General features: G+C 41.9%; 1 protein-coding gene across 8 annotated transcripts in view; it reads left to right on the forward strand.

Annotated features, from left to right (window-relative positions):
• kifc3 (kinesin family member C3) overlaps positions 1–27,855 on the forward strand; it is a 59,518-nt gene that overhangs the window by 12,679 nt on the left and 18,984 nt on the right. For 5 of the 8 annotated variants that reach the window (XM_043707267.1, XM_043707266.1, XM_043707273.1 and 2 more), the window contains 5 exons: positions 15,847–16,008; positions 16,397–16,462; positions 16,556–16,696; positions 19,445–19,636; positions 22,527–22,700. In XM_043707267.1, coding sequence (XP_043563202.1) covers positions 15,910–16,008; positions 16,397–16,462; positions 16,556–16,696; positions 19,445–19,636; positions 22,527–22,700 — 672 coding nt within the window. In that variant the 5' untranslated portion in view covers positions 15,847–15,909. Of the gene's footprint in view, positions 1–1,691; positions 1,785–9,375; positions 9,446–15,846; positions 16,009–16,396; positions 16,463–16,555; positions 16,697–19,444; positions 19,637–22,526; positions 22,701–27,855 lie in introns of those variants that run through there. The other 3 variants (XM_043707268.1, XM_043707269.1, XM_043707272.1) reach the window with 3 other exon arrangements.

Here is a 27,855-nt window from a genome sequence, read left to right on the forward strand (position 1 = left end):
TCCAGTGGTACTCCACAGGGCTTGGTACTGGAGCCCTGCCTGTTTGTTGTTTTCATTAATGATTTGGACTTAAACGTATGATCAAGAAGTGTGCAGAAGATACAAAAATGATCGTGTGATAAAAGTGGAGAGGATTGCTGTAGATGCAGGAGGACATTGGTGAAATGGTCAGCTGGACAGGGCAATTGTAAATGGAATTCAACCTGGAAAGTGAGAGGTGATGCATTTGAGGAAGGCTAACAGGGCAAGGGACTTCAGTGTGACTGGTAGGACACTGGAAAGTACTGAAGATCAAATAGACCTTGATATGCCTGAGCACAGATAGGTGTTTAGGCAAAGCAGTTGAGACATATGGCATATTTATGCTGTTATTAGACAATGCAAGAGCTCTTGCAAGAACTGTATAAAATGCTGGTTAGGCCACAACTGAAGCACTGTCCGTTCTGGTCACCACATTGTAGGAACAGTGCGCTTTCATTAGAGACAGTACAGAGGAGATTTACCAACATGCTGCCTAAGCTGGAAGGTTAGAGAAATGGGATTGGTTAGGCTGGTTTGTTCCCCTTTGAAGTTATGAAGGTTGAACAGGGAACCTGATTGTGGTTCATAAAACTGAAGGGCATGGACAGAGTGGATAGAAAGGTGTTTTTTTTCCATTGGTGGTGAGTTCAGTAACTGGAGGGGGGCCAAATTAAGTTGAGGTAAAACAATAAGAGGAGAGTTGAGAAATATTTTTACCCTGAAGTTACTGGGTGTGTGGAGCCTGAAAGGGCTCTGCTGACAGTTGAGCAATATTTGGATGGTTGATTGATTGCTATATCCTCCAGCAGTATGGGCCAAGAGCTAGGAAATGGGCTTAGTCTAAATAGATCTATCTTGAATAGTGTAGACATGATGGGCCAAATGACCATCTCCTGAAGTCCAAACATAGAATACAAGTGTAACTTTTGCAGTTCCAGTTTCTTTAGTATAACCTTTTGATATACCCCCCCCCACCTCCCCGCGAAGCGCGTGTCACACAAGCCTGCCCGCCCTGTGGTCTGATGTAAAGGTGACCAAAGATCTGTCTGCCCAGTGCCCAAGAATGTGGCCTTGCTTTTGCTGTGATTTACTTTCCTTTGGATTTTCACTGTTTCTTGCCTGATGCTTGATAAACCTGTTGCCAAGTCCTTCAACAATGCAGAGAGGGAGCAGCCTTACCTAATTCCGAAAACTGATCAGAAAACATTGATTCCCACCCATTGACAGAAATTGGTCTCCACTGCCTGAAGTTAGCTGCTTCTCTATTGTTGACTGTGCCTTCAACAATCCCGTAGTTTTGAGATGTTTTGTCACGTTAAATGCTCGTGGTTTTCCTGCTTAAAACTGATTTGGATTGAGGGTTTGACTGCAGTTTGTGTTTGTGATACAAACAGTTTGTTTAGAGCATTGACTGAGGTGGAGGCGATAACTGCACATATGACCATTGATACCGCCTCCCTTTGAGTTCAGGGCTGATATTCAGCTCTTGTCAGAGTTTGGATTAAAGTTTCACCTTGTTCCCTCAGGCACTGTGCAAGCGGGAACACTCAGTTGTGTCAGGTGGGAGAGGAAACTGGTGGAGTTGCATTGCTGAGATAGCTGACAGGCAGTAGTAGTGGGCGTGGCAAGTAAGCTGTGTGTGAAAGAGAGTTCATGTTCTTTCAGTCAGTCGGAGCCTGGCACAGAAATCTTGCGTCTTAGAAGTTATCTGCTATTCTTGGATTTCTTTATCAACAACCGATAGAAACTGAGAGACTGATAGCGTAAGGATTGTGCGGTGTTTTGGGCGCCGGAGCATTGTAACCACTGGGTTGAATGACTAAGTTCCCTCCTGGGTAGCCTTGGGGTTCAAGATTCCGTAAGGAATTCGAGCACTGATTAGAGTGAATCAGAGGTACCTCACAATTGGAAATGTGCTTCGTAGTTAAGCTGTCAGCCTGGCGGGAGATGTTCATTTGTGCTCTCAGATTTCATATTTTGTGGTTCTAGTTCTGTAATTTGCAAAGAAACTAGCGCTGAACACTTGCTGTGAATTTACCAATTTTTAAAAAATTATTTGGTTCCAACTTTCACCCCCTGCTCTCAGTTGGTTGCCACTCCTGCAAACTGATATGGGTGACCATTCCTTTCAGTTACTGGATGAAAGAGTTACTTTTTGGTAGGTTGCTCTGAACTTGTATTTTTGGAAAATTGCCATCTCTTTCACTCTTAAATTGGTAGAGCAGTGCGAAAGTGGCACCTGGATGACTTGTTCGACTGACTCTATTAATGCACGTTATGCAGTGGGTTGCGGAATGTTTCAAATTTCTCATCCAATTTAGATGAAATACCTAATGGCCGCAGAGCTGTTAACCTTGAGGTAGCACTTTATAGGATGTTTGGTTGTATTGGTATTGGATTCATTAAAACATTAGCGATTTGGACGGGGGGGGGGTGTGGTGGTGGTTGGCCTGTCAATACTGTTTGTCCAATACTGTTTGTCCATCCTCTCAAGGTGGTAGTCGAGATTGGCTTTAAGTAAATAAGAAACTGTGCTTCTAATTTGAGTGAAGTCAGTTGCAGAAACAGCACTGCCACGTTATTACCTAGGCAAAGTGTGTTGTCCCCATTTTTATGGGGGATGGCAGTGTGTGGCACAGTGGTAGTGTTCTTATCCATGGACTGGAATACCTGGGTTCAAGTCCCACTTGCTCCACAGGTGTGTAATAGTCTGTGAATAAGTTGATTAGTAAAATAGGTTAAATAAATGTAAAACAAAACCGATGATATGGATTGGAAAAGTGGCCAGCAAAGATGCCAGAGGAGCCACAAGAAAACTATTGACTTTTTTTTTTTCTATGCAGCAATTTGCTGTAATTTGGCATGTACTGCCTGAAAGAATACTGCCTGAAATCACCCTTTCTAAAGATTTGAATAAGTTCTTGAAGGGAAGGAGTTTGCTTTAGTGGGAAAAGAGCAAAAGGATAAGGATTATTGAACAGCTTTAACAAAAAGCTGGTACACACTAGCATTTAATGGTGTCATTTTTGTGTTGTGCAGTTTTAATGTGGGAGACAATCAGGCCCATGAGATTTCCTGGGAAATTTGGTTAAATGTCAAGAGTGCACACAATATTGGAGTATCAGGCCTGTGCAGGTGGAGATTATTGACCATTATCTGATGTGTCTGAGTGTAGAGGAAAATTTCTGCCTCATTTGTGATGGTGAGAAAGATTTACGGCCTATCTGTTACACCACATTAGTAAAGGACGTAGCATTGAGGCGAGGTAGTGAATATTGAGCTCGTCTTGCCCTTAATGGCTCAGGAAGAGTCCAGGTACTACCTTCTGCAGGTAGTTTTTATTTATTCTTTTGTCTGACATTGTGCATTTCCTCAAATTCCTGTGATAAAAATGTGAATGCTTATTTTATAGTCTTCAAACCCACTTGGACATGTAGTACCTTCTCTCTTAAGGAGCTAGCGGGTGGAGAGAGGGGTTAGAGAGCGTGCTTGGAGAAATACAACAGGCCTGGATTGAACTGATGTTTTAGAGATCAGTCCTTCCTTTGTGAGATTTTCCCTTGAGATAGATATAGTGAACAGATAAGTAGAACCAGCACTGGCTATTTTTAAGTTTTTAGAAGGAGGATCCCCATATTTTTAACCATAGCTCAACTAATGTCTGATGTCAAAGCTCTTTAAGCTGGATTGATGAATCCTGGTCCTGGACATGAACAGGATTTGACTGGGGGTAGATATGATGGTTTACCAATGAACATATCACAGTTAAAACATTTACAAGTCAGGAAACCTCACCACTAGGCAGAATTGGAAGTAACTCTTACAATTAGCATCCTGTTGTCTGACTTTCCTGGTTGCTCAGTACAGAAAGGATGTTGGAAACATTATAGTGGGCCATTGTGCAAATGACAGGACTTCAGTTGAACTATGAGTCCTAGAACTAAGAAAGATTATGAAAGGATTGGACACTCTGGCAGTAGGAAACATATTTCCACTGATGGGTGAGTGCCGAACCAGAGGACACAGCTTAAAAATACGGGTAGATCATTTAGGACAGAGCTCAGGAGAAACTTCTTCACCCAGAGAGTCGTGGCTGTGTGGAATGCTGCCCCAGAGGGCAGTGGAGGCCCACTCTCTGGATTCATTTAAGAAAGAGTTGGATAGAGCTCTCAAAGATAGTGGAATCAAGGGTTATGGAGATAAGGCAGGAACAGGATACTGATTAGGAATGATCAGCCATGATTATATTGAATGGCGGTGCAGGCTTGAAGGGCTGAATGGCCTACTCCTGCACCTATTGTCTATTGTCTAAGACCTGCAAATGAGAGGTCATCTCCTCCCCTTCTGAACCACGGCAAGAAAATTGGATGGGAATCTTTTCCATATTGTGCTGATGAGCAAAGTATTGTAAGTGTTTCTCCTACATAATGGGAAGAAATTGGAGTTGTAGAGGTAATGTGATGCCCATCAAGAACAGGAGGTATAGGTGCCATATGCAGGATACTGACTGGGGTGGCAGCAGAGTGGCAGACCCAAGGTGGTTAGAGAGAGTCATTGGTGACATAGTGGTAATGTCATTGGATTAGTAATCCAAAACTCCAGGCTAATATTTTGAGGACATGGGTTTGAATCCTTCCATGGCAGGTGGTAGAGTTTGAATTTAATAAAATCTGAAGTTAAAAAGAAAACTAAGTTATGGTGACCATGAAGCAACTGTTAGTCATTGCAAAATCTGGTTCACTAATGTAGGAAATCTGTCATCCTTGACCAGTGACTCTAGACCCGTAGCAATGTGGTTGATGCTTAACTCCCTTCTGAAGTAGTTGAGCAAGTCATTTGATTCAAATTCACTCAGGGTTAGGCAACACATGCTGGTCTTATATCCCATGAGCAAGTTGAAAAAAGGTGGAAGGGAAGATAGCAATTTTGATTATAGTGAATTGTCTTGGTGTAAACAAACCTTATGTACCACCGCCACTACAAACCTTTTCCCCCCCAATCAGCTTTAAATTCCCAATGTATACCTGGCCTATTTTGCTTGTTTTAATTTATTTTGGTGAAAATGTAAAAGGACTTTGTGCTCTACTTAGAGTAACTTCACTGGCAAGTCAGCAGGGCACAGTTTGGTAAAATGTGAAACTGCTTCAGGTACAGTAGTGGTTGGTTGTGAGTTGACTGTTTGAGCTCAGGCTCTGTGAATGGATAGAGATTCTGTTTATTGTCTTTGCAATCTGTTACTTACAAGCCAATATCATAGGCTGGATGGTCTGGAACAGGCCTGGTACAACTGTCAAATTGGCTTTTGGTTTTTGAAATTAGCCCCAACTTAGATGAGCAACGATATCTGATAAAGGTTACGTATCCTGTCACTAATTTGTGACTTCTGTTAGGAGGCTGCATGCACCATATCTTATCCAAAAGTCCCCTGGTGTTAATCTTTTGACCGTTGGTGTGTAAAAATACCATATAATCCTGCAATGCATCTGTGTAACATGTCTGCTACTCCTTGACTCAAACTCAGCAGTTTGATCATGAACAAGTACAGACTTGATAACAGGGATGGCTCTGCAGTCGATCTAAAGCTGACAGTTAATACTCTGTGTAGACAAGCAGGAGACTGGAAGAACACAGCAAGCCAGGCAGCATCAGGAGGTGAGAAGTCGAAGTTTTAGGTGGAACCCTTCTTCGGGATTGCATAAGGATTATACTCGAAACGTCAACTTCTCCACCACCTGATGTTGCCTGGCTTGCTGTGTTCTTCCAGCCTCCTGCTTGTCTACCTTAGATTCCAGCATCTGCAGTTTTTTTGTCTTAACCAAGTTAATATTCTATGATAGCCATTGCTTCACAGAAGGTTCTAGATATCTCCATGGCACCTGGTACCAGCTAAGGGCCGAAGCTCGATATGAATTCACAGTAAGCCAGACTCCTGTATTAACCCTAAGATTGATTGTTCTGGGTTCCTGCTGGAGGTATTTGTGACAAAAGCAAAGCTCATTTGTGTTTTGCCAGCTTCTGGCAGTCAAATGTTTCTCCCTCCCTCTCCACACCCCACTGGTGATATTAGCAGGGGATAACTCCAATACTGCTTCTAGTCCATTTGGAGAGAAATCTGCTTGAAAAAAACAAATCACATACCTCTGACTAGTGTGTTTTTGGTGAACTTGGATGATCAATTTGATTCTCTGGTAGAAAGACTTGTGATTTTAATGGGAAAACAACTTAAAGCAACTCACTTGATCTCTCTTTCCCATATTCCCTTTGGGAAAACCTCTGAGATGTCTCCCTGTTTCCTTGCATCAGCCTATCACTGTTCAGGTGCAGGTCTGTTGTTTTGAGCAGCACTGGTTAAAGAAGCTGCTCTTGGGGTGTATTGATCACAGAAACATAACATCAGGTAACAGGCAGCCTAATTGCTGAGACCAAAATAGAGTGGAATGAGCAAGGGGATGATAAAAATGGAGCAGAAAGGGAGAAAAAGGAACGGAGCTGAAGGAGAGGCTACAGAGAGAGTTGAGCAAAAGTGATGGGGAGACGCAGTAAAGATGAAGGGAAGGAAACAGTGATACAAAAGTAAAGGAGTCAAATAAGTGAAGAGAGTAGTGAGAGCATCAGACAACGAGGGTGGGAAAAGAAAAACAGACATGTTGTGTTTGAAGGAAGGAGAAAAGCAGAAATAAAGTGAAGGCAGATGGTCTTTTCCCTGGGGTAGGAGAGTCCAGAACTAAAGGGCATAGGTTTATGGTGAGAGATTTAAAAGGAGCCTAAGGGGCGACCTTTTCAGACAGAGGGTGGTGCGAGTATGGATTGAGCTGCCAGAGGAAGTGGTGGAGGCTGGAACAATTGCAACATTTAAAAGTTACCTGGATGATTGTATGAACCGGAAGGGTTTAGAGGGATATGGGACTAGATTAATTTAGGATATCTGGTTGGTATGGATCAAAAGGTCTGTTTCTGTGCTGTACATCTCTGACTCTAAATAGCTGGTGGATTTCGAATTCTAATTAATTCTGGACTTTAAAATTAGTCGCAGTAATGGTGACCATGATATCTACCACTTTATTATTTTGAAAAAAAACTGCTGTGTTCACAGAGATCCTGTCATCCTTATTTTGTCTGGTTGACATGTGACTCCAGACCACACCAAGCTAGTTGAAAATGGTCCAGCAAGCCACTCAGTTTCAGGGCTGTTAGGGCTGGGAGACAAGTTCTGGCCTTCCCTCATCCCATGAATGAAAAAGGAGAAATAAAAACTGAGGGGATGGTGACACATGACTAAATTAAAGGCTAGAGAAGGCTGAAACAGAAGCTCTGTGGAGGCTTGTTCTCTGGCCAGGGTTGAGAGGCCTGAAGACAGTGTTGCCTGCCTGGTGCCCAAGTTCAGGATGTCTCATCTCATAGAGGAATTTGGAGTGGGAGGGGAAAGATCAAGTTGTTGTCTGTGTTGTTTGCATGGAAATCTATAAAGTCAAAGGTAAAGGAAAGATTACAGGTTAGTTGATTGTGACCAGAAAATAAAAAGGAGAGTATCTCTACCATGAAACCATATAAATGTAGGGAAATTCAATAAATAGAACAAACTTAAAGGCTTTATATCTTAATGCATGAAACATTTGTAATAAAATAGATGAACAGTGGTGCAAACAGAGGAAAATGAACATGATCTCTTCGCCATTACGGTTATGTGGAGATCAAAACTGGGAACTTAACATTCAGGGATATTTAACTGTTCAGAGAGAAAAGGGATAGAAAAAAAGGGATTGCCTTGTTAATAAGACATGAAATGAGAGCAGTTGTGAGACGATCTAGGCTAGGATGATACAGAGTCCATTTGGCAGAAGTGGGGAAAAAACAGCAAGGGAAACAAGACAGTAGGAGTAGTGTACAGACTCCCAAACAGTAACCACTCTGAATCAACAAATAATAGGAGCATGTAAGAAAAATAGAGCAATAATTATTAGTGACTTTAATCATTAAACCAATCAAATGAAAAGGGTAGCTGTGACAGCAAATTCATGGTGCATTAGGGATAGTTCCTAGAGCAATGCCTCATGGAGCCCATGAGGGAACAGGCTATCTTGGATTTGGTAATGGGTATTGAGGTAGACTTGATAAATTACCTTGAAGTGAAAGATCTCCCATGAAGTAATGATCATAACATAATAGAATTTAATATTTAGTTCGAGAGAGAGGGAGACGTGGATGGAAGCAACAGTATTTCTTGAGGTTTGTGTCTTTGGAACTCCTTGCCACAGTGAGCTGTGAGGGCAGAGTCCTTGTGTATGTTTAAAGGCTGAGAGAAATTCGTACAGAAGTAGAACCAAGAGTTGTGGGGAAAGGGCAGGAAAGTGGACATGAGGAGTGTTAGATCAGCCAATGTTCCAACATTGAAGGGTGGGACAGTCTAAAGGGGCAAAGCAGCCTAGTCCTGTTCCTATCTCTTATGATCTTCTGGTCTTACAGGCAAGAGAAAGAGATGCTGTAGACGTGAAAGAGAAACCTATAGAAGAATTCAAAGTGAAGGAAAAAGGAAAAAAAATGAAAGCAACGTAAGAGAAGGAAATATGTAGAGAGATGAAGAAGATGGGTTAAACTGGATGAAAAGATAAGGGTAGAAAAAGTGCTGAAAGGAGAGGAATTGGCAAAATATTGAGGGCAGTGGGACATTTCTCTTCCTGTTAATGCTATTATCAGTGTACAATATAGTTTCTTTTCATTGGTCCTGCCCAGGTGCTTCAGCCGAACCTGTTGCGGTCATCTATCTTGTACAATTGCCAATTGATCCCTCCATTGAAACACATTGCTGCCTTTAAGTTGGCACTGCCCTCAGGTTGCTGGCCTTCATAGACATGTTTTCTGTGCTTGCATAGGAGGTCTCTTCCAATTACATCTGAAGTTTCCAGCTGACTTTTTTTTTACAGTTTATTGTTCTTGAAATTTCTTCTCGACCTCTTCTGTGCCTGTTTCTTTTATGCACTTTTATAATAAATGAAAATTGAAAAGCTTTTCCAAATTGCAGGTTCTTAGACATGCAGTGCCTGAGCTGATGAATAAAACTTTAATTTCCGTTCTTAAAAGAATTGTATGAGTTCAGCACTTGGGGCTCCAATTCTGTGTAAATTCTAATACTGAAAGGAAATTTGACAACTTGACACGCCCAGAATTGCAGTGTTTTGGACCTCTGGGCCATAGTTTTGGAGGAAGCTTTGGTTCACTGAGTAAGGTGATCTCAGCTAGGCCTTTGTAGGGCAGTGGTAGGCTGCTGTCTTTTTAGAGCTTTCAAAGTCTTGGCACAATGTTTACTGCAGCTTGTTTTTAAATGTATTAGATCGAGTTCAAGAGTTCATCAGTACTGACTTGAGCCAAGAATAAGATTCCAGCAAATTGTATGACTGCGAATTGATGTGCAGCCTCTCGGAAATAGGTTTGTTTTGATTAAATTAGCCAAGCTTATTCCATGTTTCATGTTCCTATGAAATGTCCTGTCTGCTGTTTTTGGGTGTGTGTTTATGTGTGTGTGCTTGCAATGTGGTTTCATAGTTCAGTAATTGTTCTGAAACATTCTCTGTTGTTTTAGACGCCTCCATACTCTAGGGTAGGGTAGTGAATGTGAAACTGAGTGCGATAGGCATTCTCCAGTGGAGGTGGTGGCCTCCTTGATTTTCTTTTGTCCTAGAGAAGTTCACTAATATTGTCATCACCGTTTTTTCAATAATTTTGAAGTGTTTAGAATTGGGAGGATTCAACTCCAGAAAAGTTACTCTTTTAATATTATTTTTGAAATAAAATACAATACATGATTTTGCAATTAATCATTTGCCTCGATCAGAAATTTCAAACCTGCCCTTACCTTGTGCAGTTGGTGCATCTTGTCCCACCCTGTCATAATAGTAATCTGTAGTTGGAAGTAAGAAGTTATGGTCATTTAGTCTGATAGAGCAAGGCTTGACAATGTAATGCACTGTTTCCACTGTTTAATTTTCCAAAATGTTCACATTTCACTTGGCAGAGATACTTTAGGGCTCTAGCACAGATCTGAAGGTGTCTTTCTGCGATGTAATGCTTCTTTTATCCCACTCTGGAACTCACCCATCTCTGGTTTCATGTAGGGCAAGAGGAAGATTTTGATACATTTAAAGACAGTGTTTTCTGCCAATGTAATTCACATCAAATCAAAATGGAAATGCTGAGGGAGTTAGAACTGTCCCTACTGCAGGGTCACTGAACTGATCAAACCCGTTTGTGTCAGTTTTTCAGATGCTTTCTCTGTTGGTTGTCTCCTATCTATCAAACTGTAACTTGTATTTGTGTACATCTTAAATAATTATACAATGCATTTAATCTAGTAAAACTTCCCAAAATGCATGGCAAAAGTATTAGATTTGACAGATTTGACGTTGAACAATATAAGGAAATGTTCAGACAGGTGGCCAATAGCTTAGTGGAAGAGAAACTTAGCAGAGCAGTATATTCATTTCCTTCCTCCAAGTCATGTTGTTAATGGTTACGGTCCCAGCACTTATCCCTGTGGAACCCCACTGATCATGGGTTAGCAAGCTGAAAAGAACCTCTTCTCCCTACTCACTATTTTCTGCCCATTAGTGAATTCTCTACCCACACCAATATATTACCTCCAACACCATGGGCTATTCTTTTATGATTTATCTTTGATAAGGTATGTTGTCTGGAAGTCCAAATACAACTTGTCTACAGGTTTCCTTTTATTCATGCTGGCTAAAACTTCCTCAGATAAATTAGACACTATTTCCATTTCACGAGTCCACAAGGACTCTGCTTGATCTGGTTTCCAGGTATTTGCCAGGATGACAGTGAAAGCATGTGGAAGGGATGACTTGGTAATGGTATTCCTAACTTTCCCTTTCCCTTTGTCAGGAAATTCTGCCCCTAGTGGTGTGACTGAGAGAAAGAGGCCTGAGAATGGCAGTTCTGAACAACCTGTATGCTTGTTTCAGGATTGGGACTGTTTCTGCTTGGCTCCACTCTTATCCAGAGATTTTCTGTATTTGCTATTAATGATTTGTACATGGAATGATCAATAGTAGCCTTGATAAATAAATGGGGTGGAGTATAGAGGAGAATCAGTTTTACTACAGATGTGCAAATCTCTATTTAGAACACGCACAGAGTTCTGTGTGCGCTTCTGGAGTCCACGCCTTTGAAAGGATATGTTGGTCTTGGAAGAAGTTCAACACAGATGGAGTCAAATATTACCAGTGCTGCAAGGATTAGATTTTTGAGGAGAGATTGTGTCAACTACATTTGTAATTGCAGGAAATTTTTTTTTAAAAAAGGTTGGTTTGAAGCTGAATGATTTTGAAAAGAATTGATAGGGTAAGACAAACATTTTCCGCTAGCTTGAATGTCTAGGATAAAGGGGTATGATCTTAAAATCAGAGCGGTCAGGAGAAAAGATATGAAATGCTTTAAGCAAAGGACGATAGCAGTATTTAACTATCTACCATAAAAAGCAGTTGACATATGCTTAGAAAATAACTTTCACCTGTGGCTAATAGATTTCTGCTGGGTAAAGAAATAAAAGGAAGGTTCCTCAAAGCAACGGGTATTGTAATAGGTTTCTAATGTCCTGGGTTTGGGGATGGTTATCAGTCAAGAGTGAGGTGATCACTATCCTGTGATCATGCATGTGTCTGTGTTAGTCAGGAGCCAAATGGTGGTGTTGGTCTCAGCATCAGGGTGGAAGAGCCCCGATCCAAGCCCACGGCTAAGCACTTAACAAGAAGGATGGTAAAGTTGAACTCTTGACATTTTTTCCTTTATTTTCCATCTTTATATTCAACATCTTGGTTTATTTTCTTTGTTTTAAGATGGCAATGGAGAGTCGCTACATTGTACAATGCTTTACACAGTATTTGTAACAAGTACATGTAACAAGTACACGTGACAATAAATAAAATCAAATCAAAGTGAGCCAAGGCAGGTGGATGGGGGTTGAGATTGATTACAATCGTATTGAGTTACTCAATAAGCACAAGGGCTAAATCCCTATTTCCTGTTCCTGAATCTGATCCTGAAGATAGTGTTGGTCATGCTCAGATTATTAACAAAATTAGCTTTCCTGTAGATTTCATTAAAGTTCCCTGGGAAACTGGGGATGTAGAGCTTCTGATAGGGGTGCTGAAAGCCAAAGTATGTATCTGCCAGGAATGAGAAGGATATTTCCAAGAGATTTAGTTTTAATGTGAAAGGTACAGATGGATTCCTTAGTGGACCAGAGTATGTAGCCAGGTTTCATTGGGCCGGAGAGAACTTGGATTCACTCTGCTGCTTTGGATCTTTCTTTGGTCAGTCTGTAGGAGAACCAGATAGAGTGGAGAAGCCATTCAGCAGTTGAAGATGCACGTTCTGTGACTGATTGCAGAGACAGCTTTGAGTTCTCCTGCGCACTGACAGTTTGGGTGCATGAGAGCAAACCACTGACTACTCAAGATAGAAAATTCTGAGAAGAACTGTCTTAGTTATCACATGACCCCAACAGGATCCCTGCATCTAATAATTTGACCATGTTGTGCAGGTGAAAATCAGAAATTTAAGGATTTAGCAAAAAAATGTCAGATCATTGAGAGATGCTTGAATAAGTGGGGAAAAATTTCTAGATGAATTTAATTTGATGCAACTGAGTTTGAAAGATACCTTTTCTGGGTTACATCTAGAACTGCTTCCTTGATCACTCTTTCTGGACACAAAAAGAAGCATTGGTTTTTAGTTATGGGGAATAATGTCAGGCAACTAACTGAGTCAGAAAATTATGAAATAGCAGTTACAAAATGGTTATCTTCTCCTACTCTGGCATTGACTTAAGCTAAGTGTCCAAGATAGGAATAGTGGACAGGAAAATAGGCAACTCAGTGAGATTGAAGTATCAATGGTGCTGAGGTGGAGGTGGTCGAGAGCTTAAAGTTTCTGGGAGTAAATATTGCCAATAATCTGTCTCCATCCATCCAAGTTGACGCCACAGTCAAGAAAGCACACTCCTGTCTCTACTTCCTCAGAAGGCTAAAGAAATTTGCCACATCCATAATGACTCTTACTAGTTTTTAATAGATGCGCTGTAGAAAGCATCTTGTCTGAATGCATCACAGCTTAACGTGGCAACTGCTTTGCCAAAAAATGCAAGAAATTAGAGGTGGGAATGCATCCCAGTTATCTCACCAACCAGCCTTCCTTCAATTAACTCCATCTGTGCTTCCTACTGCCTCAGGAAAGCAACCAACATCACCTTACCCCGGTTGTACTGTCTCCCACCCTCTTCCATTGAGCAGAAGATACAGAAGTTTGAAAACCCACCAACGGATTCAAGTACAACTTCTTCCCCGATGTTATCCGATCTCTCACATTAGAGTTGGTCTTTCTCAGAATCCTTTTTGTAACTGTAAGACTATATTCTATATTGTTCTGATGCCCAGAAGTACTTATGTAAGGTATGATTTATCTGGATAGCACGCAAAACACTACTTTTCACTGCATCTTGGTATGTGACAATAATAAATCAAATCAAATATAAGAAGAAACCATGCACTATTTAACTGATAAGAAACAAGTTGAGGAATCAGTGGTGCTGAATGTAGAAAGTTAGGGATAGAACACAAGATTAATATATTAATCTGAGGCAAAATATTTTGTTCCGTGGATAAACAGATGAAAACAAAACTGAGTTTTAGAAGGGAAATATATCATTTAAAAATAGGCTTAACAACATAAAGAGGAATGTTGAAATTATAGGAGTAACGTGGAAAGGAATATTAAAAGGGAAAATGAAAGCTTATATTAGCTAATGTAAAATGAAATAGTAAAGAATCTAAATCAGCATGTTATCGAGCATGTGGGTTCAATTAGGAATGAATGCTGGAGTATAATTGTGGAGGATGAAGTAATGGCAAGGATATTTTAGTGATTTTTCACAAACTGTGGTCTAAGTGGGCACCTGTGAAAATGAACTGTAAAAATGGACTGGATGCATTTTTCTTTTATTGGGAGGTGGGGGGAGAATGTGAAACTCAATATAAAGGTTACTGGGCCCTGATGACTGCACATAAGGCTGTGGACAGAAGCCAAACAGGAAATGATAGATGCATTTTGCTTTCACAATTTTGCTTTACACTATTTTTCATTATGGAAAATATGTTGGCACTTGAGACCAAGCCATGTTAACATGTTCAAGTCAGGAAGAATGGAATAAATCTGATAACCACACACCAGTTAAATAAACACCCACTTTGGGCAAAAACAGAAAATGCTGGAGGAACTCAGCAGGTATGGCAGCATCTATGGAGCAAAAGCAGAGTTAACATTTCAAATCCAATGAGTTTCTCCTGCAATTTTTTTTTTGGAATCCAGCATCCTCAGTTCTTTGTTTTATTTTTCTGGTCAATTTTGCCAGCTGTTGAAACCCATAGTTTGAGATTGACCATAACATTTCTCAATATTTAAGTTTATCAGAGACTAACAGCAAAGATTTGTTTAAAAAATAGTTGTTTCTGGCAGAATTTGAGTATACTTGAAGAGATAAATGATTTAGACAGTTGATGCAAATGTAATAGATGTCAAGTATCTGAATGTTTGTTTGGAAGATGTTCACTAAGGTGTTCCACTAAACTTTTAAAAAAATTATATCAGGCAATCCAGCAGCATAGGTAGAAAGTTAGCGAACTGCCCAGAAATAGTGTGTGTGCAATAAGTATCTTGAAACGAAATATGCTGTCACAGCTGGAAATTTGAGCTGTTCAGGAAGATGATCATTGACCTGAAACAGTTTTTCTATGAAAGTTCTGCTTGAGTATTTTTGGTGTATTGTGTTTATTTGGAATACTGGAGAATGCTGAAACTCCACGGGTCAGGGCTGGGCATGCTATTATTTGCCTCAGGATTTGGTAAGACTTTCTCAATTTGCTGATAGTGCAAAAGTAGGTGGTTTAGCAAACTGTGAGAAAGCTTGTAAATTATGTCAAGAAGGTGGGTGGAGGATGCAACTTAATGTAGATTAAATATGAGGTAAGCCCTTTTGGCAGCAAGTCATGGAATGGGAGTATACGTTTCAAGGCAAAAGGTGTGAGCGATCAGGGAGCCTTGGACGGTATTGTTGAGGGTGGAGGGGAGGGCTGGTATTGGGACTTGAGTGCGCAGTGTGTTGCAAGTTTTTGACAGATTTGCAAATATCTCCTAAATACTGAGTCAGGTTTCTGATGTTGAATTAGTTTGAAGGCAGCCTGATCACCAGCACTGGGTTTGGTTTTGAGTTTCTATTATGTCAGCAAGCAACAGACCCTGCTTTAGGTTGGCATCATCAATATTTGTACAAAAGCTGTGATTTCATTGCAGAGCTAGGAAGGATAGTTGCATAGGAATCCCAGGTGTAGCACCTGGAGCTGTAAAGGGGTATTATCAAATCTATTGCCAGGGTTAAAACCAGGAGCAAACCAGGTTAGTGATTGGAGTGCTTCTGTGATCTGATAATTGGTTAACTTTTCTATTTGTGAACAAGTTCGCTTTTCTTTATGATTCTGTTGGACAGTGTACACAAGCTTTGACATTGTGGGGTGTTTCTGTTAAGAGAATATGGGGATGTTGCTGTAGTAATTCCAGTTTCTTTATGTGGTAGATTGTTTGGCTTCTAAAGATACAACACCATGAGCCATTTAACTGTAGCTTGTAGTTCTGAGGAAGACTGTATACCCAAAAAGTTAATACTGATTCTGTTTGCCAATGCTGCTTGTCCTGTTCTATATTTCCAGCATTTATGTAATCCTTTGAGGGGAATCTGACAGTCTTCTCTCTCCTTATCTCCAGGCAAAAAAGTTCCTTGGTTCCCCTGTCCAGCAGGGAAATCACTCAGTCGTTCAAAAGCTCAAGATGATCAGCTGTTTGCAGGAGGACAAAGTGAGGCTACAGGAGGAGTTGAATGCGACCGAGTCTCAAAGGCAGGCACTGAGCAGCAGTCCGCAGTCTCAGGTATTCTGGCTGTGTGCAGATGGTGAGAGACAGGCTAGAGCATGGGCCTGCAGATATAATGCTGAGCCTAATGAGAAAATATTTAATCTGCTGTTGTCATTACCTCAGTAGCTGGCAAGGCAATGTCATGCAAGACTTCAGTCAGTGCTCACAGCTCCCAAGGGATGGCTTTGAAATACTCTGTTTGCATCTCACCCATGTTTGGAACATGTCAGTGTTGTGCAGTGCTTGCTAGATATAGTGTGCTTCCATTCAGAATCTGAAAATGAACTTTCAGTAGTTCTCACTAAACCTGTGTTATCCATCTCTTTGCCTCTTGTAAGTAACAGGCAATGCACAAAGCTTTTTGAAGGATATGCGCTTCTAACCCCTGGTGTTGTGCCCACAGCTCGAGGGGCTGGAAGTGAAGCTGTCTGACCAGACGCAGGAACTGAACAAACTGTGCTCTGAGCTGGTGAGACTCCTGTACTGTTACCATGAGTAGACACTTGTTAAAGTCATGAGTTCCTGAGCGTAATTTAGAATTCATTGTCTGTCTCTTTGACAGGGAACAACTGATCTGGAGAAACATTTGGAAATCCTGGTCTTGGAGAATGATCGACTGAAGCAGGAATTAAATGGCTGCCAACTCCAGCTCCAGCAGCTCCGTAATTCCCTGTCTGGGTGCATCAGCTGTGAGCACAGCAAGGTGAGAGCGCTCTTGCATTTATATTGCACCCTCTGTGACCTCCGGTTTCCCAAACTGCTTCACAGTTAGTCATTTTGAAATGTGGGGGTCACTTTTGTGAGAAGTGAGGCAGCCAATTTGTTTACAGCAAACCCCTACAAACTGCAATGTGGTAATGAGCAGATAACTTTTATTATCATGTCAGTTAAAGTGCAAACATTAGCTGAGATATCACGGAGGCGGACTGCTGGAGGATATTTTACATTCCACCAAGCAAGCAGGGTCCTGGTTTCATGTCCAGTGTGAAACCTCTGGCAGGGCAGCACTCTTGCACCACTTAGTCAGCCTCAGTTGCATATTCAAATGCCGGTTTATTATCTGAGAGCCATAGCTGATTGGTGGCAGAGTGTGCCACGCTAGTGTGCCATGCTGGTGTGCCAGGCATATCTTTAATGATCCTGTTGATTGATCAGTTTGACTAATTGGATCACTTGAGTTATGTTGAGAACAATAGAGACACTTATTTTAAATTCATTCTCGGCTTGTGGATTTTTATTTTCATTCATGGGATGTGGGCATCGCTGGCTGGCCCAGCACTTACTGCCCATCCCTAATTAAGAGTCAGCCACATTGCTGTGGGTCTGGAGTCACGTGTGGGCCAGACCAGATAATGGCCGCAAATTTCCTTTCCTAAAAGACATGACTAAACCAGATGGTTTTTACCAACTATTGGCACCAGTGTCATGGTAACCATGAAATTCTTAATTCCATGTTGGCAAAGCTGACCCCCCCCCTCCCTAGTTGCCCTTGTGCTGGGGAGCTGCCTTTGACTATTCCAACCTTCAAATGAATCTGCTCCCATAATGCTGATGAAAATGATGAGGAAATACTCTTCTGTTGCTTTCCAGGCTGGTCAGAGTTGTGGATGTGAAATCTGCAGTGCAAGGCAGCCGTATGATTCATAAACATGATTCGCTTTGCAAATCGGCACTATCACTTTTCATTTCTCGAGCTCCACCTATGTACTTTCAACATGCTTAATCCATGCATTTAGTCTGATTTGCAAGCATATGTATTGGCCTGAAAAGAGCAGTGACCCTCTAGCTATTCAGTCCTTTCTATCTGTTCTTGTTCCCAAACATAGTTTGATGGAATAGTAATTTAATTAAGATCAGAACAATAAATTGCTTCAAAATCAACTTGGACATTATGCAAATCCCACAGGAAAAGTATTCTTAAATTTCCTGCTAAGATTAGACAATCATTGTGTTCGATCATCACTGATAGGCTAGCTTTTCTGGAATCCCACCTTAATATTACTATAACACTCAGAGTTGAGTCAGGGAAGGAGATACAATTGCATTATAAAATTATGAAGGATTGCCATTATGCTAAACCTATAAACTGTAGACCACACTCCAAATCCTGTAGACAGTTCTGGTCACTTATAAAATGGATGTAGAGGTATTGAGGGGGCACAGAAAAGATTTACAAGACTGACATGAGAAATGCATGGGTACACATTTCAGGAAAGAATTGAAAGGCCAGGTCTTTTCTGTATTAAAGAAATGGTGCGTTACCAAGGAACCTCAATATGGACAGGTAAGAAAATATGAAACAGGAGCTGGGTTTATCCCTTGGAGTTTGATTAGATTAGATTAGATTAGATTACATTACAGTGTGGAAACAGGCCCTTCGGCCCAACAAGTCCACACCGACCCGCCGAAGCGCATTCACCCAGACCCATTCCCCTACATTTACCGCTGCACCTAACACTACGGGCAATTTTTAGCATGGCCAATTCACCTAACCTGCACATCTTTGGACTGTGGGAGGAAACCGGAGCACCCGGAGGAAACCCACGCAGACACGGGGAGAATGTGCAAACTCCACACAGTCAGTTACCTGAGGCAGGATTTGAACCCGGGTCTCTGGCGCTGCGAGGCAGCAGTGCTAACCACTGTGCCACCGTGCTTCCCTGTTTAATAAGATCAGGGCTGAGCTTCTATTTCAACTCCATCTTCCCAGCCTGTTCATCTTCCTGTCTTAAAAAAATCTACTGATTTCAATTTTGAGTGGACTAACGTAGCATCCATAGAATTTTGTAATAGAGTTTCAAAGAAAACAGAATCTGGAGCAATGGAGGCTGTGATGAGTAAATCATTGACTATTTTTGGCAGTCACACCCAGGTAAAGTATGAAGAGTATTTTTCCCACACTCAGTACTAACAATAAACCAACTGTGTTTCAGTGGATTGCTGCTGACATTAGATTAGATTACTTAGATTACTTACAGTGTGGAAACAGGCCCTTCGGTCCAACAAGTCCACACTGACCCGCCGAAGTGCAACCCACCCATACCCCCACATTTACCCCTTTTTACCTAACACTACGGGCAATTTAGCATGGCCAATTCACCTGACCTGCACATCTTTTTGGACTGTGGGAGGAAACTGGAGCACGCGGAATGTGCAAACTCCACACAGTCAGTCGCCTGAGTCGGGAATTGAACCCAGGTCTCTGGCGCTGAGAGGCAGCAGTGCTAACCACTGTGCCACCGTGCCGCCCATAAACATGTGACCTGCGTGTCTTTATTGGTGCCTGCTGGCTGTATTGGTAGCAATGTATTTGTTGTATATGTTTTGAGTAAGAACATGTAGGAATGGGCTGCTATTACAATAGCAATTGAAGAGCGAGAAAATAAGTGGGCAGGTTCATCTTTTGATCTTAAGAATTTAGGTATATCTTGTGTTCCAATCCTTGTCACAGGAAAATACACTATTGCACAAGCAAGTGACTGACCTGCAGCTGGAGTTGGGAGAGAAGGTGCAGCTTCTGACTGAACTGGAGCAACATCTCAAAGATGTCCTTCAGGAGAAGACAGATAGGGAGGAGAGGCTGAATAAACGACTCAGAGATTGCCATTTAGCCCTGGCCAAGCAGCCCACATCATCAGTTAAGGTAAAAGAAACTCTGCAGAACTCAGCAAGGGAGTGGCGATATTGGGTTAGAATGTCAGAGTTTACAGAATGGGCCAGGAAAGGGCTGAGTCGGATATTGGTTGACTGTGGTTATTGAACACCGCCACCTTCCTGGTGGAGCAACATGAAGTACGCATGCAGAAAGAAGTGTTGGTGTGTGATGCCATTGCACAGCAATGGACCAGGATCTGGTCCTTGTCACCAAGATGGCATTGGACAGAGAGTGATTAAATGGACAATGTGCATAATCAAACCTTTACGAGCCTCTGGGGAGCTTGGCTAAGAGAAGCTTCTCTTCTTTCCTCTCATAAAGGGAAAATAACTGAAGCAAGGTACCAACTTTGCTCTGCAGTTCAGCTGCACATCGTGTGCAGACCCATTCTAGTTTATGGACATCTGTCACCAGTAACTAACATCATTTGAGTCCCTTTGTGCAAACAGAGGCAACCAGTAACCCTGTTGGTGTCTGAGAAAAAACGAGATTCACTAAGGGAGGGAGTAGAGGGGGAAAGACAGAGAGGGGGTGGAGGCGAGGGATTGGGGTATTTGTAGGGAGTGGGGAGGTGGATGGGTGTGATGGAGGGAGGGTGAGAGAGTGAGGAGAGGTCAGAGTAGGAGGAAGGCTGAGAGGGAGGAACCTGTTCCCATTCTAGATGTATGCGTTCCTGTCTCTCAGTCTCTGTCAGTCTCTGACTAGCTTCACACTTGGCTCTCTTTCTCATTTTCTCAACTTGTTGGTGCCACAGCTCTAGGTGCAGCACTGTCCACACTAGGTTCACAGGAGCAACCACAATGACTAAACCAATATGCAAACTGGACCCTTTAATGCAGTAGGTTAAGATCAACCAGGAGAAAGTGAGGACTGCAGATGCAGGAGACCAGAGTTGAAAAATCTGGTGCTGGAAAAACACAGCAGGCCAGGCAGCATCCGAGGAGCAGGAGAATCGACGTTTCGGGCATAAGCCCTACTTCAGGGCTTCTTCCTGAAGAAGGGCTTATGCCCGAAACGTCGATGATGCTGCCTGGCCTGCTGTGTTTTCCAGCACCACATTTTTCAACCCTTTAATGCAGTGTTAATGTAGGTTTGGGAAAGTTTTTATTGATTCACAGATGAGTGCAACGCTTGCATTTATTGCCCATTCCTAACTGCTCAGACAGTAGTTAAGAATCAACCACATTTCTGTAGGCGAGACAAGGCTGGCGGTTGCCTTCCCTAAAAGACGTGAGTGAATTTGATGGATTCACTATTGACAGTCACCAATGGATTCATAGCCACCATTAGATTATTAATCCCAGATTTTTATTGAATTCAGATTTCACTATCTGCCATGGCAGGATTTGGACTTGGGTCCCAGAACATTCCCTGAGTCTCTGGATTAGCAGTCTAATGATAATACCACTTGGCCATCGCCCCTCTAAGTTTCTCCCTCTGCCTGAGGATAGCAAGCTGAAATACAGGCAGTACTGATAACTGAAGAGTGCAATAATTGAGTAGCCCCACTTATCCCAATTTGCTCCCACTCGGTTTATGAGGAACAAATGGAAACCACAGTATTGAGTGTTGGTGCAATTATGGCATATGATTATCCATTGCCCATAAACTCTCTGCTGTGTTTGAGCTTCCTGCAAAGTATTTGGCTCTTGACAAACTGATGACACTGAAGACTTCATTGCACAACAAAGACTTTTAATTGGTCAGGCATTTGTGGTTTTGAAAGAGATTCTGCCTCCGGTTTATAAGGAGAGATCATTCGCAAAGAAATTCTATTTGTGCAAGACCTTTCGTGATCTGAGGATGCCCTAAAGCACTTTCATAGCATTTATTTTAGTGTACCACAGGCACTGGTGTAACATGAGAAATGAAATTGCCAATTTTCAGTCTGAAAACTATGGCAAGCTGACATGATTTGTTTTCATAATGTTTATAGGGGTGTAAGTACTGTACAGGATGCCAGATAAAACTACATTATTCTTCTATAAGATGGCACTTGTGTTAACCCCTTATCTCCCCGAGTATTGCTCTTGGGTGTCAGCCTGGATTATGAGTTCAAGTCTCTGGAATCTGAATTGAGTCCATGCCTTCTAAATCGGGATAGATTTCTGCCACTAAACCATAGCTAACTGCTTCCATGATCTCCAAAGACCCTGAGCTTTCCACTGCCCTTGTGCACATTGAGGCCCCTCTTCGTGAGGTTTTGGGCTACTCTCAATAGATCATTAACTCGGTCAAAGGGTTTTCCAAAAAAAAAAAGAAAATGGGAGGAGGTATTGAATAATGAGTGACTTTGTCTAGACTTGACTTTTGGGAGGTGTCTGACTCTCATTGCCTTACCTCACCACAAACCCCTATGGCAATGGGATATTCATTCATTCTCTTTTCTTTAATTGTAGTTGCTCCTGGCGGTATTGTTCAATCCATTATAATTCTTTTGCTTCCATCTCCATCATTGTGCTCCCATCAATTCAAGTTGAACTCTTTTGAGAAATCCCTGGGTTGAGACAACCTCTTGTTGCTAAACGCTAATGAGATCAGTGTAATTGTGCCACTCTCTCACCTGCAGCTTATGGATGTGAACTAGTGACATCATTAGTCATATGTTTCCATCTGAAAATACTTTCTTTTGTCATCTTCCTCTTATTCACCTTCTCCCACAAACCCTCCAGTTTCATTCTGTTGAGCAAGAGACTTTTGTGCTAGTTTTAGGCCTTTCACAATTTCAATAGTATGCAAGATCTGTTTGCAGCTGTAAGTTCTCCACCCTTTTGGAGTTTGAACTGTTCTGCCCTCTTGTCAGGGTGGGGTGATACAAGTGCATTGACGTGGTTTCTGCATTTGATGAACATATTTAACAAACTTTATTTTTGAATAGTATATTACCAAAAAGGTGGAAGTGGAATCATCCAGGACAAAGCAGGATTTAGAAGAAGCTCAGGCCAGGAATCATTATCTTCAGGAGCAAATCGCTGTCCAGAGGCGGCTGCTGGCTGACCAGGAACAGCAGCTTCAGGACTCCTGGCGAACGTCAGCCCAACTCCAAGCTCAGGCAAGTCCAGAGTATCATCTGTTCTTTTCTAGTAACATTCATGAAGCTTTAGCAGCTGGTTGCCCACAGTTAGTTCTAGTACTGATGTGGCTAATACAGTCATAGAGATGTACAGAACGGAAACAGACCCTTCGGTCCAACTCGTTCATACCGACCAGATATCCCAACCCAATCTAGTCCCACCTGCCAGCACCCAGCCCATATCCCTCCTAACCCTTTCTATTCATATACCCATCCAGATGCTTTTTAAATGTTGCAATTGTACTAGCCTCTACCACTTGCTCTGGCATCTTATTCCATACAGATACCACCCTCTGAGTGAAAAAGTTGCCCCTTAGGTCTCTCATATCTTTCCCCTCACACCCTAAACCTATGCCCTCTAGCTCTCGACTCTCCCACCCCAAGGAAAAGACTTTGTCTGTTTATCCTATCCATGCCCCTCATGATTTTATAAATCTCTATAAGGTCACCCTTCAGCCTCCAACGCTCCAAGGAAAACAGCCCATTCAACCTCTCCCTAGAGCTCAAATCCCCCAACCCTGGCAACATCTTTGTAAACCTTTTCTGAACCCTTTCAAGTTTCACAATACCTTTTCGATAAGAGGGGAAACCAGAACTGCATACAATATTCCAACAGTGGCCTAACCAATGTCCTGTACAGCCGCAACATGACCTCCCAACTCCTGTACTCAATACTCTGACCAATAAAGGAAAGCATACCAGGCACCACCTTCACTATCCTGTCGACCTGCGACTCCACTTTCAAGGACCTATGACTCTGCACTCCAAGGTCTTTTTTTTCAGCAACTCTCCCTAGGACCTTACCATTAAGTGTATAAGTCCTCAGATTTGCTTTCCCAAAATGCAGCACCTCACTTTTATCTAAATTAAACTCCATCTGCCACTTCTCAGCCCATTGGCCCATCTGGTCAAGATCCCATTATAATCTGAGGTAACCTTCTTCACTGTCCACTACACCTCCAATTTTGGTGTCATCTGCAAACTTACTTACTGTACCTCTTATGCTCACATCCAAATCATTTGTATAAATGATGAAAAGTAGAGGACCCAGCACCGATCCTTGTGGCACTCCTGGTCACAGGCCTCCAGTCTCAAAAGCAACCCTCCACCTCCACCCTCTGTCTCCTTCCTTCAAGCCAGTTTTGTATCTAATTGGCTAGTTCTCCCGATATTCCATGAGATTTAACCTTGCTGGCCAGTGTCCCCTGGGGAACCTTGTCAAACGCCTTACTGAAGTCCATATAGATCATGCCCTCATCAATCCTCTTTGTTACTACTTCAAAAAACTCAATCAAGTTTGTGAGACATGATTTCCCGTGCACAAAGCCTTGCTGACTATTCTTAATCAGTCCCTGCCTTTCCAAATTAATGTCATCCTGCCCCTCAGGATTCCCTTCAACAACTTGCCCACCACTGACATCTGGCTCACTGGTCTATAGTCCAGTGGGCTTGTCCTTACCACCTTTGTTAAACAGTAGCACCATGTTAGCCAACCTCCAGTCTTCTGACACCTTATCTGTGACTAACAATAATTCAAATATCTCAGCAAGAGGCCCAGCAATCACTTCCCTAGCTTCCCACAGAGTTCTAGGGTACACCTGATCAGGTCCTGGGGATTTATCCACTTTTATGCGTTTCAAGACATGCAGCACCTCCTCCTCTGTAATCTGGACATTTTTCAAGATGTCACTATCTATTTCCCTGCATTCTATATCTTCCATGTCCTTTTCCACAGTAAAGACTGATGCAAAATACTCATTTAGTATCTCTCCCATTTTCTGCGACTCCATACAAAGGCTGCCTTCCTGATCTTTGAGAGACCCTATTCCATTCCTAGTTACCCTTTTGTCCTTTAATGTACTTGTGAAAACCCTTTGTATTCTCCTTAACTCTATTTGCCAAAGCTATCTCATGTCCCCTTTCTGCCCTCCTGATTTCCTTGTTAAGTATACTCCTCCTGCCTTCTGTAGTCTTCTAAGGATTCACTCGATCTATCCTGTCTATACCTGACATATACTTCCTTCTTTTTAACCAAAATCTCAATTTCTTTAGTCATCCAGTATTCCCTCTAACTCCCAGCCTTTCCTTTCACCCTAACAGGAATATACTGTCTCTGGATTCTCGTTATCTCATTTCTGAAGGCTTCCCATTTTCCAGCCATCCCTTTACCTGCGAACATCGGCCCCCAATCAGCTTTTGAAAGTTCTTGCCTAATACCGTCAAAATTGGCCTTTCTCCAATTTAGAACTTCAACTTTTAGATCCAATCTATCTGTTTCCATCACTATTTTAAATCTAATAAATTATGGTCGCTGGCCCCAAAGTGCTCCTCCACTGATACCTCAGGCACCTACCCTGCCTTATTTCCCAAGAGGAGGTCAAGTTTTGCACCTTTTCTAGTAGGTACATCCACATACTGAATCAGAAGATTTTCTTGTACACACTTAACAAATTCCTCTCCATCTACACCCTGAACACTATATGGCAGTCCCAGTCTGTTTGGAAAGTTAAAATCACCTACCATAATAACCATCCTATCATCCTTACAGATAACGGATATCATCTTACAAACTTGAACTACAGTCAAAAACATGGTTATCTTATTAATCTCTCCAATAAGGCCAATGCTACATAATACTCAGTTTTTTTAATAATAATTTTTATTAAGAAAAAATAGATTTCAAAATATTACAACAAATACAAAACAATGCAATTCAAAACAAAAATAGTACAAAACTAAACCCAAATAATAAAAAAATTCCCCAATCCACCCTCCTATATGAATGTATAAGCATATATAAAGAAGTATAAAATTAAAAAAAACCCTAAACTAGCTATTTAACTAAATAAATAAATACCGAACAACAAATACATAGTAATAACTCAGCCCAGCCAAACAAAACACTCTTACATTCACAGTTCCTCTTCCCTGGATATTGGACTCATGAAACACAATCGTTACGGCTATATAAAAGCCCTTGTTAGTGTGGCAGATAAATCTGTGTCCAGGTATTTCAAAAAGGGTTGCCATGTCTTGTAAAAATTCTCAGTTTTGTGGTGTACCATATTTGTGAGAACATCCAGGGGAATATGCTCCATAACAATCTTCCGCCAACCCGACAGACCTGGGGGTTTTTCGGATATCCAACCTAGCAAGATATTCTCCTTGCACAGAACATAAGAATATTGAAAAGTTTTTTCTTATGCGCGTCTGCAGGAAATAAAATGGGTAAGCACAAGGAGAGAAATAGGGTCCTTCTCCACCCCTACATCTAAAATCCTTTCCATTGCATCCGCCACAGTGCTCCAATATGTTTGAAGCCTGTCACAAGACCAAAGACAATGGGTAAGAGTACCCGTACAGACCTTGCACTTGGGACATGCTGAAGATATCCCTGGTTTAAATTTTGACAAACGGTCTGGGGCTAAGTGGACCCTGTGGAGAATCTTCAACTGTAAAGCATGGGTCATATTGCAAATGGATATCTTCCTTGCATTCTCCCAAATATCCTCCCATGCCTCTGAAGAAACTTCAACTCCCAGCTCTCTTTCCCACATCTTGCAGAGTCGATCAGACTCATCTGAGGTGGCACCTCCCAATTGGTAATATAAAGTACTGACAGAGTGTGTACTCTTAGCCCTTAGTTACCTCTCTTTCTACGTCAGATTTGTAGGGATCAGTCAAAAGTGTGGTCTTTTTTGAATAAAATCCCTAACTTGAAAAAAACGAAAGAGGTCTCTAACTGTCCTCACCTTGTCCAAAAACAGTAAACTGGTAAGGGGGCACCTTGCCTGGGAGACTTTGATATCTAGCCATCTTGAAAGAGGGTCCCCACAAACCCAATCACTCACGTAGGTCAAGAGTGAGCTTAATTGGTAATTTTTAATGTCCGGAAGGTCTACTCCCCCCCCCAATCTGTGAGGCAGCTGCAATTTGGCTAATTTAATAAGGGGCCGTTTACGGTGCCAGATAAAGGAGCTGAACCAACCGTTCAGTCTCCTGAGTGTTTGTTTATTGAAAATCAGGGGGAGCATCCGTATAGGTTATAGCAAACAAGGGAGAATATTCATCTTAATAAGCACTATCCGACCCAACCATGAGACTGGAGGTGCCTCCCATCTTTGGAGATCTTGTTTAATTTTTTCAAATAATTGAGTAAAATTGGCTTTGAACAGCTAGTCCAGAACTGGAGTAATGAATATGCCCAAATACACACAACCCCACTGTAACCAACTAAATGGAAATCTATAGTCACTCTCAAGAGTCACCCATAGGCATAGCCTCTGATTTAGCAAAATTAATCTTATACCCTGAAAAAGCGCCAAACGCTTGAATGCATTGTATCAGGCAAGGCACTGAAACTGCTGGATTTGTCAAGAAAATTAGAACATAATCTGCATACAGCGAGATCTTATGTAATTTTGACCCCACTTCTGAAGCTGATATATTGAGATCCCCATGAATGGCCTCCGCCAACGGTTCAATCACCAATGTAAAAAATAATAGTGAAAGGGAACAGCCCTGCCAGCTGCCCCTAGAAATATTAAAATTGCTTGACCGTACCCTGTTGGTAATGACCACCGCGAGAGTACACTGTAGAGAACCTTTACCCATCTTATGAAAACTTCGCCCAGTCCAAACCAGTCTAGAAAACGTACGGCCACTCAACTCTGTCAAATGCCTGCTCTGCATCTAAAGAAATCACCAATCCCTGTAATGACTGCTGTTGGCATGCTTGAATTACGTTAAGTAGCCTCCTAACGTTATTGGAGGATCTGCGACCCTTTATGAGGCCCGTCTGATCCTCTTTAATAATAGAGGGTAACACAATCTCCAGCCTTAATGCAAGAGCCTTAGAGAGGATCTTAAGGTCCACATTTAAGAGCGAGATGGGCCTATACGAAGCACAGTCTTCCGGATCCCTCCCTTTTTTTAAGGATAAGTGAAATATTGGCCTCTCTCAGAGATGGTGGGAGACAATCATGACTGTATGAATCATTAAACATATTCAGCATTGGGCCTGACCGTATACTTATAAATTCCTTATAGAATTCACTGGGAAGTCCATCAGGACCAGGCACCTTTCCACTCTGAAGCTGCCTCACAGCTTCCTGCACTTCTTGCTCTGATAATG

The sequence above is a fragment of the Chiloscyllium plagiosum genome, chromosome 17 (genome assembly GCF_004010195.1).
Source record: "Chiloscyllium plagiosum isolate BGI_BamShark_2017 chromosome 17, ASM401019v2, whole genome shotgun sequence".
Classification (NCBI taxonomy): domain Eukaryota; kingdom Metazoa; phylum Chordata; class Chondrichthyes; order Orectolobiformes; family Hemiscylliidae; genus Chiloscyllium; species Chiloscyllium plagiosum.